At 32.9% G+C, this 12,067-nt stretch overlaps 1 protein-coding gene across 3 annotated transcripts in view; it reads left to right on the top strand.

Annotated features, from left to right (window-relative positions):
• The window catches only part of MMP16 (matrix metallopeptidase 16), a 174,061-nt gene that overhangs the window by 85,827 nt on the left and 76,167 nt on the right, over positions 1-12,067 (top strand). For all 3 annotated transcript variants that reach the window (XM_072924807.1, XM_002199847.7, XM_072924806.1), the window contains one exon: positions 5,295-5,417. In XM_072924807.1, the coding sequence (XP_072780908.1) occupies positions 5,295-5,417 (123 nt within the window). The remainder of the gene's footprint in view (positions 1-5,294; positions 5,418-12,067) is intronic.

Here is a 12,067-nt window from a genome sequence, read left to right as displayed (position 1 = left end):
TAATCTATTGCAATTCACGAGGTACATGTAACTCATGCTGGATGAATGCTGCATTTACTTAGATATTTGGAGTCGCATTAAAGGCTTGTCACACTTACAGTGGTGTCAAAAAAACAAACCAACAAATACCTGATTTTTCAATAAATTCTGGCCTCAAGGTACCATCAATTCACATCACTGACTATTCATGAGAGATATAACTACATTATAAAGGGTAGATTATTTTTCAGTTGTTCATTTGTGGCATTATTTTGTAAATTTTTGAAATTATTTTCCCTTTCATCTACATAGAAATAGGTCTTTAGGTCTTTCTTTAGGTCAGAAACATGTGACAGTTTGTAATTTGTTTCTCTGGGATTAATATGCTATTATAACTAACAAGGTTGGTGCTGCAAATAATAAATTAAGGAACCTCAAAAAAAAAATGTTCTTATCTTGTGCAAGAGGATTTTCCTGCTTCTACACATCTTGAGAAGAACTTATGATGTGCCTCTTTGTCTTCAGAAGGACAAACAATTAAAAAAGTTATAGTAGCAAATTCATAGGAACCAACTTCGGGGGTATTAACAAAGAAATAATGTCCTGCAGCAGCAGCACCATCAAATGTCTCCTGGAGGGATTTTGCTGCTCTGAAAAAAGGATAATCCCTCAACGAGTATTTTGGTATGCATAAATATGAACAGTATTCATCCTACTACTCAGCATTCACTTGTTTTTGCTATTTTTTTTTTTTCTCAAGTGTCTTGGAAGGAATGATACACACTTATTGCTGGGGTAAGGAAGAGTGAGTGGTAGGAAGAGGCATCCTTATAATGGTGTAAAAATGTGAGGGAGGTTCTGAATACAAGTACCATGACAATGGCTAACCCAATTAAAATAATGTTTGCATGGAGTGCCACAGTATTTTCTGTATTTTGTTTATTTATTACCAAACACAGTCAATGTTTCATGAAAAAAGACATTTCTGAAGCTGGACCCACTGTTGGCATTCCTGGTCATCTGCATCCCAAAAAGAAAAAGACTAGTTGTTGTCTTTTCTTAAAACTGCTATATAGGTTTATTCCCAAGACTTGTTTTGCACTTTTGAGGCGTACACTGCAAACTTCTGAATATACAGATGGAATGGTCATGTACAGGATGCCGACTAAATCTGTGCAATAATAATAAAACCTTCATTTTATTCTAATGTCATCCTTTAGAAATAAGTGGCAAATATGCTTCTTGCAATGCTTAGATGAGCGTCTAACCAAGTTTATGCTCTCTGCTGTTTCTATATTAACTATCAGTCACAAAGTAAATTCTGAGCTTTTGAAATTGATCTGAGGTTTATTTTCTTAGTAAATTAGTAATTTTTTTGTACAAAAGTATATATAAGTATATATGTATATGTACCCCCAGCAAATATCCAATGAGAAATCTTAAAAAAGGCATCATCAGGGCTGAAATACATCTTACTCTTTGACTGTTTGCTATTACTTAGCAAGTGTCAATAAAGTCCTGTAATAGCAGGCTGTGTGAGCAAAGAAAGAAATATATAGCTATTTATCCTCACTAGAAATTTAAGGGTATAATTCAGTAGTGTTCTTAAATAGACATCTATAGTTTGTCCAACCACTAAGTTGAATTGCAGTAAGTCAAGTTGAACCTCCTCTTTTAGTTTCCTTTTTTGTGATAACTCTGTCCCAAATAACCCCCAAAGCCCAACAACAACAGAACATTGTGCAACTGTAGGAGCAATTTTGATAAAGGGATAAAGGTCTGTTTTGATAAAGGGATAAAGCAGCTGGAGCCTTCTTCCAAAGGAATGGTTTTTAATGTTTTGATCCTGAGAGAGTAAATTTTTTTTCTTGAAGGCTTAATAATAATAAGAGACAGAAAGAGACTTTTCCTCCTAGAAAACAAAGAACAAAACATGGTTAGGCAACTGGCTTGAGATAGAAGTTTAGTTTCATCTCTCTACTGGAAGAGCATCACAGTTTTGCTGCATATTTTTCTTTTGATCTTTCTAGATTTGCTGTGAGTCTAAAATACTTAAATTTTCCTGACATGTATAGCTCCTCAAGATTCAAACTAATGGAGATAGAAGAGGAATGTGATGTGACATAGTGTACAGATAGAGAACATTAGTTACAATTAAGCCTATTTATTGAGTACTTATAAAATATTAATTTTGAAGGGCTGCTGCAGAAAAAATTTCTACAAGTTCAAAAACAAAGTGATAAAAGAGAGCCAAAGTCATTATATGTATGCACCTTTTAAAAATGAAGTGTATTTCAAAACATTTCAAAAATGTCAAAAATTTAAACTCTAACAAGCAATCAGGAATATGGAAGACTTTGATGATATTTTGTTAGAAGAATCTATATTTGGAAGAACATAAAATCAATGTTTTATTTGTCAATTCCCCCGAGGGAAGACCATATTATGTGCTAAGTATCTGGAATGTCATGAGCATTAATGATTATTACTAAGGGAAGTCTTCTTCCCAGTGAGAGTGAGAACAATTACTATTGGAAAAAAAATAAAGTATTATAGAAATCAAAGGAAAATTTATGTGTCTGAAGTTGTTAACATTTTGCCTCATTTCTATGCTCAAAAGCACTGAGCTCCAATACTAGTCATGCACTAGTTTGTTTAAAATTCGACATCTAAACTTAGCTCAGCTAAGATCTTGGTGATAGATTTGGTGATGTTCCAAATCTTCGGCTGTGAATTGAATCTTTCCTTAAATTTTACATGAAGATAATTTCCCGAAAGCTACTGAACCACCCATGCAATGACTTTGATTTATATTTGGATTTATGTTGTGTGAACTACAGTCCCAGACCTCATGTAGCAGTAGTAAGAACATTAGTGGTCCAGACAGCATGACAGCTTGGAACATCCCCTCCCTGTCCAAACCAATAAGGGCACAAGCATGTACCCTTGGTAGGTACATCCTACTTCAAAATCAATGCGAGAACAAATTGTGACTGCTTGAATTTCATAACGTGTTATTTTGGGCTATGGTTTTTTTAGTTAAAAAAGGATTGTCAGTAGTTCTAACAAGGTAATACAATGTTGACTTTTGAATCCACGTTACCTACTGTTCTTGACTTTCACTATTAGTTCTAAAGTGTGAAAACATTTTACATTAACAAGATTTTCTGTAAGATTATTGAATCTTTTGACTTGAGAAATTATTTCAATAGCACTGAAGATTGATTTTTAAATTCAGAACTTGGATTATTTACTCTTATTATTATTATTTACTGTTGCCAGTGAGCAAACCCTGTTATTAAAATAGGTCTCCATCAATTAAGCTAAATAATGTAAACTTTTTGGAGAGGAGAAAGGCTTAATTCAATGGCTTTTAAGTCATTGCCCTTGAAATGATAGAACTATGAGTGATATATATATTTTTACAATATCTTCATACAGTTTCTAACAAAATATAATAGTTATTTGGTTTTGCTTTATTTCTTGCTTCTTCCTCTTGATGTAGGGATATCACCTTAAGGTGAGAACACCAATCTTTGATATGTTTACATCTTTTTCTGCAATGTGTGTGTGAAATTTCAACAACATACTTTTTATATATCCTTATTAAAAAGTATTACTGACAATGTGTCTAAAACTTTTTGAAGGTCTGAGCCAATTTTAATCACGTGAAATGTAAATATATTATTTTACTAAGAATAATATTATTGCCTTTTGGTCTGTAACAGAGGTCTACATCTGTCCTTCATTTTATTTCATTATTAGAGCAAATTAAACTTTTCAGTAATATTTCATCCCAAAAATCCTTAATATCTACTTTTTTGCATTGTTATTTTATTTCAAAAAACAGAGGAACCTGAAGTAAAATTGCAGTGTGTTTCAGCAAATGCTGGTGGGGTAAGGGTTTTTACATTTTTTGCAGTATGGTCTTTGAAGGCACTAGGGAAGCAACATTGTTTTCCTGGCACATCAGCTGTTTTATGGGCTATATGTAAATATTCTGACTATAAATTAGAACAAGCCATTCTATGTTATTTGAAATGTGATTGTGAACCTGATATCTTCAATTAAGACAGTTAAAGTTTTAGGTTTTAGTTTTCAGCTCCTGACCTGTACTACTCAACAGATTTATCTCACATCAGCGCTTTTGCAAGCTCTTACCAGTGCCATCTTGGTATTATAAAGAAAATTTTGTACTTTTCCACAGGCTGGCGAGCTTAATACCTACTTGTGCCTTTGAAAACCAGTTTGCTATATACCCATAGCTACTGCATATATGAAGTGTTACAAGTATAACTGTACTTTTAAACCACTTCTTACACATTTATCTAAATAAGTGAGGCTGATGATTGACTGTTGGCTTATTTGGAGGTTTTTTATTACCTGTGCATGTTTTAAAGGGAATCTACTTTCTGATATGACATTTCAAATTACTTTTCTGTCATCCAATCACACATATATACAGCTGCTGTGTGTACATTTATTTACAAAACAATGCCAGTTTAGTGGTCAGAAATTCATCCATGAATATAGGATATGACTACTCTTCTGGTAAATGCCATTGAAAAACTATAGCTTTTACATAAGTAATTGTTTGGCATGATACAAATATAGTACAATGAACTGGAGAAAGTAACAGAGGAGATTTTTCTTTTACTTATGCAGTAAAAGACTTTATCTTAGTCTCTTCCTGATGGTAAATTTTCCTGCAGCCATCAACTCATATAAAATAATTTCAGCTGTGTTTTATTTGAACTAAATAGTGCCTAACACTACAAGTGACAAACAGTTCAAGGATATTGCTGTGGAAAATATAATTTTGAATTAGATATCATCTTAATTATAATATGTTTTGAGTGCTGGCAAGTTTAAATTTTTTTAAATATCGAAAAACAATTAAATATTGCAGAGCACTGTAGAAATACAGCCCTTTTCTGGGAAATCTAGTGCTGCTGTAATGATCATTTTTATTGTATATGATTTAGATTTTTCAGCTGGATTTTGTGCAGAACTTTAAATATTCTCAGGCAATAATTCCTGAGTTAAATATCTCCCTTAGAAGCTTACAGTTGCAATGAGATACTTCTCATTGCGCGGAAAAAGAGCAAGATAGTACCCTTTTTGATACTTGATAGTATCAAAAAGATAGCAATTTCAGTATCTTGAATTAAAAGAATGCCAACAGTCTGTTGTATTTATTAGTTTATATGTTCTATAAAATTATATATACAGATAATTGCATATTTTTATCAAGGATGCAGTGGTTATGATTTTTCTTCCTTGTTGCTTTAACTGTGTGGTACTGTTTCTTGCAGCTGGATGAAGAAACCTCGATGTGGTGTGCCTGACCAAACAAGAGGTAGCTCCAAATTTAACATTCGTCGGAAACGTTACGCATTAACAGGACAGAAATGGCAACACAAACATATCACTTACAGGTACCAAAGATATTCCTATAGGTACACAAATGTCACTAGTAGTGATGACTTTTCATTTAAAGTAAATATAAATTCCTGAATGTTTTTCAATCCTTTGAGAAATTTATTATTACTGTATGATACAAAAGTGCTACATTGGATACCTCCTATAAGTATGTATGTGCTGCATAAGAGCCAAGTTGTTTTCTTGGATTAAAATTGCATGTATTTAGAAGCCAGTAAATTCTCAGAAGCTTACAGCATCAATTTAACATCCAATATTTCCTTAAGGTTACCTTTCAACTTTCTTGGTAACTTCTCAGGGAATAATACTCTGAAACTACTAGTGTGGTAATAAAACTCAGATTTCTAATTTAAATGTGTAAAATAGGGTATTGGAAGGAGTCAGTCTCTGCAAAATGTAGGTGCCTATGGGTCTGTTCTAAGTACAAATTTATTTGATTATAATTTAATGAGTCACTGACCCAACCATTTCCAGTCTAGTTGATGATGGGTATATGAGTGTGTGCAGGGCAGTACTCCTGTACTCCTGAGTTTGGCATGTAGTAGCAGTGTGCCTGCTGTCAAAACTGAGGCCTTGAAGGGAAAGTTAGATGGAAACTTTCATGATGTTCTCACTAGAGCTCTGTCAACCAGTGTCATAATGTATATAATATAAAATCCATAATCTGTCAGCAAACCAAGGATTCCAATACAAACTGTTGGAAAGTTTATACAGCCTCATCATGGATTCCTGTAATATCTAACAGGGATAAATTTTGAGGAGTAAAATGGTTTTCAAATTCATTAACTGGTGCTATTACTCATGAGCTCATACAAGTATTAAATTTAAAGTTCATAAGATCTAATTGGCATATAGACTGTTCCTCAAACCCTGGTGAAGATATAGTTTCATTAGAAACCCTATGTCACTACTGTGGTTTATAACTGAATTAGACAATTCTAGTTTAAGACATTACATTCTGATATAACATCAAACAACAGACAGCTGACTGCCTTGGGGTTGGTATCTTGCATTGGTTGAAGTCCTTTATTGTTAATGTAAATGTAATTTATAGTTGGTTAGAATAAAAATGCCCACCTACAGCACTTTACATCTATTTGCATTTTAGAATTTAAACACAGTATGTGGACACAGAAGGTATGAGTAATCATGTACTACTCATATGTGTGGTTTTCTACCACTATGATTTGTACAGAGTCTGATTCCCTATTTTAAAAAATTACAGGATTTTTTACAACAGTCTAAATCCTACCAGTTGTATATCTTCTGGACTGTCACCCAAGGCATTAATCCAAATAACAAATGAAGTTGTCCAGTATTAAACTAAGTGACAACTATCTAGTAATCTTTCTCACTTTGAAGAATTTATAGCAGTTCCTTATCTCCTGCCTTCCCTCTTTGAAAATGTTCTCTCTCTCACTTTGACAAGACCTCCAGTCAGAGCTTTGAAGTGAATAAGTCTGTAATATTTTTTTGCAGTGAATTATAGTACAAAGACATTTGAAATAGAAACCCTAAATTTGATTAGAATAAAAAAAGGATGTTATATTATCTTTTTGAATTCAAAAATAACCCGAAGCAAATAAAGACCAAAAAAAAAAACCTAAGATTCTTTTCACGCTTTGCACCAATTCCCCGCTTACAGTCTTATAACATGTTAAATGCATGACATTTTAACCTGCTTTGTTTCCTAAAATTTTAATAATATCTCTAGTATCATTTGTCTGTTCCATTTTTCTCTGTGCCACCCCTCAGTCTATTACCTGCAGGTTTCCAGCTGCATTCTGTGCCTTCCTGGCCAGTTGAACCTTGCAGTCTGAAGTGTGCTAAACCAGTTTACTAATTCCTCCACAGAAAGAGCAATTTCTCCTTCATTTCAGTGCATGCTACAGCTTACAGTTTTTTGGAAACCAAAATCAAAACCTCATAATAAATACTCCCAAAAGCAATCTCTCAACCCCTCCTTGCCCTGGAGCTTTTCCATATTTTCAAAGTGTAATTTTTCCACCTGAAAAAGTTCTGCAAAATTTCAAAATGAAGTTTTAAAGAAGTGACTTAAAACTACAATTATAATTAGAAGTTACACTTCTAATGTATTTTTCCCCATAATATATTTTGAACATTTATTATGTTCTTTTGACAACATATTAAATTTTGGACTTAGGTGATATTTATTCTTAAATGCAATGTGTTTACAGACAGAACCAAAATACAGATTTCCAGTACTTGGGAACATCAGCATGGAATGTGCAATGTGGTCCATGCTTGCTCTCCCTCAGGGAATGCAGCTTTCTTCTCATTTGAACTGATATGTGATGTTTGTTAGAATTTCTGTTTCTGATTAAATTCTGCCTGGTATAGTTCATGCTGATAAATCTTGTGAATATTATTAGTACATATGTTATAGACTAACATGCCTTTTACAAAAAGAGAAACAGAAAGTTAAGTATTTGAGATGGTTACCAGACAGAAGAGTGTAGGGGTGAAAGAGAACATCTAGAGTGCACAAGAATTACGACCCCTTTACAGAAAATGCTACAGAAATCTTAATGATACAGTCTTCATCTTTCCTTATTAATTTAGGCTGTGTCAGGTGACATAACAATCTCTGAATATTGTATAGAATCAGAGAAGAAATTTAGGAAAGCTACGAATGGATTTTTAAGAATTAAATTTTTTAAAAAAATTTTGAGGGGGTATTTATGAAGGCACATATGATTCCCAAAAATAAAATCACCTTCTCTTTTACTAGGAAAGTAAATAATCCAGTACTTTAAAGAAGGAGCAACAATGTGAATCAATAAAGTTATCAGTTCTGTAAAAATAGAATTTAAGTATTTATGTGTCCATTTTAGACAGAGAATCATTGAATATGAAACCCTCCTCATTAGAATTCTGTGCATACTATTCATAATCTGAACTCCATCAGTCAGTCATTTCTCAATTGCCCAGATTATTTTATCTTCAAAATATTTTTGCAAGTAAAACTGGAGAATGTTCTGTAAAATTAAAATATTTGCCTTGATTTATAACCATGACTTAGAACTTGAAATGATTTAAAATAAAATAATAATTAAAAAGCTACTCTGATTTATTTTTTCTTGCTTAAGGAAAAAAACCAAATTAAATCAATCAGAAATATATAATAATTTAATTGGTGCAGGAAACTTAGCTGTAGATAGTAAATAGCTTCATCCTGAACCCACTGTAAATAATTTCATCTTTTTCTTGACTTCCATGGACAGTGGGTCAAGGCCCAGATAATTGTAATTTTCTTTTTACAAGTTAGATATATCCTAGATTTCATTTCTGAAAGAAGATGAAAGATTTGAACAGGTCTAACTTTATGTTGTTCAGATAAATGAATGAATGCTGGGAGCTTCAGTATGCAATGGAAATTCTTATCTGGCTTGTTAGCAATAGACTATGCAATTTATATAGTCTGAATGGTCCTTATTGTGTAGAATATGGAGAGAGATCTTTTTCTTGGATATTTGAAATCCACCCTAAAAAGTAAGGAAATACTGTATTAAGAAAGATCTTTGAAAATACTGTTGATTCACAGTAGCAAAAAATTTTTTGAATGTATTAATACAAAGTAATATTTAGAACAAATTCCATGTTTATGTTGCAATTTATTGATTTTAAATTACATAGTAGTATATTATGACATCAGATCTCTTAAAATAGCTTTCCTATAAAAACATTTATCTGTCAAATATTTTGCTAATCTTGGGTGTTTGTCTCAGAAATCTCATCCCTTTTGCATTTTATCTTCTTTTAATGAATGTTGAGGAGAATGTAATCCATGAAAATGAAGAAGCAAGATAATTATAAATTCTTTCAATCATTGCAGCAGTAGGTTGAAAATCAAACCCGCAGAAAATCAAAAGTAATAGTTCTGGTTTAGGTTTAATCAACACTAGCAAGAGCTATATGAGCCAAGATAGCACTCTAAGTCTGTAGCTACAAAGAGTCAGTAAACTGAAACTGGAAAAAAGTTGAAGCTAAAAAACCTCACATGAGTGAGAGATTAGTGAAGCAACTTCATAGAAACTAATTTGTAGAGAAATTATGGTACAAAGTGAAATACGTTTTTGGCCAGAGGTAATTTATTACTTTCAAAAAAAGTTATAGTGTGATTAAAAACCAACCAATGAAATGATAAAAACCCCACCACTCCAAAAAACCACAAAAAACAACAAACCCCAAAGTTTTGGTTCAGTTTAGGTTTGATTTCCATCAATGACAATAAAAAGGTTGTGACAATGACTTATTCAAATTTAATATATGTAAAATTTCATTTTGTTTTAACAGTTTCATATCAGCACAGATCTTAACTAGCTTACTTTCAAACAGAATATTGCTACATCTTTTTACCTACTCAGTTGAAATTCCTGCTCTTTCATCTATTTAAATTTCGGATTACTGATTTTACACAGTCATGTGAGGTATATCCTGACAATCTTGCAAGGCTCCTGAAGCTGATGCAGCCAAAAATATGTCAGTGAAACACATAAAATTTTTCTTTTAGGATATTCTGGGAAAGGAGTGGGAAGGGAAGGAAAACCCAAAGCTTCTCTGAAATCAATAGGACTCAGGATTCTAGATTAACACTGTTAAAACAGGACTCCTCAGGCAGCTGTAGAAATAGTACATGAATGTGAAAAGTGCATATCAGTGATAAAATCTAATTGTTCTTGTGGAAGACATGTATTTTTAAGTTATAATTCTTGAAGCAACTATCAGATTGAAAATCATAGAAAACCGGCAATAATAACCAAAACAAGCATAATCAATTGATGCATGGCTATGGTTGTCTAAAAATAACAGCTCTTAAAATTTATAAAAAGTATCACTCAATTTATTAGTTCATAAAAAATGACATGAAAATAAATGTTTCATCTTATAAATTGCCTTTTGTTTTGTAATTACAGTATCTTCGACCTCTTTATAAAGTTGCACTGCCAGTCTGGTCAATGTCAGCTTTGGATCTTTGTCTCATTTGAACTTTGCTGTGAAATGATCATTAGACATTGAGGCTAGGAAAGCAATACTTTGAAAAAAGATGGATTTTTATTAAGGAGTGTTTTTCTTGCTATGCTTTCACCTTGCAATAAGAGTGGTTCTGAGTTGTCACGTCCTACACTTACTTCTATTTAAGTTCCATTATCTGGACATGTTGAGTGTAAGATGCCCAAATTTTTTTACTCCTGTGAGAGTTACCACTGTTTCAGGTGGTTGCTGGATTTAAGATGTAGATATAAATGTAATAGAAAGGGTTCACAAGAGACTTTATTTACTATTGCAATCATAGGTCTAAACTGAAGACTTTTAAAAGATGAATCCTAGTATCTCTGGTAATTGACAGACTGTCTTTATGGATTGATTTTACTGTACTTCACCCTTGGAGATTGTATGATAAGCAACATCAAAGAAATTTAACATAACTTGGGTTTCAGATATCTCTGCACTGGTGAATTATTTTAAGCAAAGTTCCTAGCAAGACTATTTCAGTGTTGTGTTGCTCTTTTAGGCGTGAACCTGGAATTTTTTTAAAATATTAAAAGTGGACAGTTGTTTTCTGTAAGTGCTCTTGTATAGGAATAACTGCTGATTTATTTAATCTCTTTCAACCTACATTTTTCAGTATAATCTTGCCCACTCCAGATTGTTGGTTTGGAAGCCAGAAATCTCTCTGGTTTTAATACAGAAAGTGTGCTTTGAAAAAAAGAATTACTTTCCAAAGAATCTGGAGATGTAGAATGCTATTTCAAAAATAAGGCAATAGCTGCATCCCGTGGAAAATATTTGCTATCAAAGGTAGTCTACTCTAGCTTGCAAGTGTGAAACTAGCCCAGTGGCTCAAGTCCTCATTTGAAGTCTGATTAAAACTTAATTCAATATGCTGGAAAAGCAATAAAATGTAACATGATAAGTTTTAACATTTGGGTCAAACCCTTTCAGACTAATTAATTACTCAATTTACCACCAATACAAAGTTCCCATCAATTTTTATACATTTTCTCATTTCACATATAACAGCAGAAGACTCTTCTTCTGTTTACTTAATACCAAAGTGGGACTTTGACCAATTACTAAGATTCCTAAATACGAAAAAAAAATCAAACAAACAAATAAATAAATTTTAAAAAACCCCAAAGCCCACGCTGTATAGTTCAGATGAACTTTTTCTATAGCAATATTTCAGTTTTTCTAGACATGCTCTATTTTCCATGGGAGCCTGTTGATTAATTTTCCATATTTCTTATACATGGCAAATAACAGAGGCTCTAATCCTTCAAAGAGCTCTGCTTTAGGCAATACATGTGCTTAGGGAGCACACAGCAGGACTGACTGAGGGCACATCTGCCAGCTTTGTAAGGGATATTCTTAGCATAGCAACAGTGAAGTTTTTGGTAATGGCAGTATAAGTGTGCCATTGTGATGTGGTTTTGATTTTGTGTCACAGGACAGGTTCCAAAACGCTGTACTTTCTCAGGGGGCACACTTGCTAATTAAAACATATCAAAAAACCCTAATTCTCAAAGGCAGGAGCTTTCAGAGAGGGGTTCTGCAAAGGCTGATTGTTGGTACAGCGTGTCCAATATTTTTTTAATCACAGAAAATGCAATGCAACACTTAT

This window comes from Taeniopygia guttata, chromosome 2 (genome assembly GCF_048771995.1).
Source record: "Taeniopygia guttata chromosome 2, bTaeGut7.mat, whole genome shotgun sequence".
In the NCBI taxonomy this organism is placed as follows: Eukaryota; Metazoa; Chordata; class Aves; order Passeriformes; family Estrildidae; genus Taeniopygia; species Taeniopygia guttata.
Note: the sequence above shows the minus strand (reverse complement) of the source record. Positions and strands in the feature narration are given on the sequence as shown.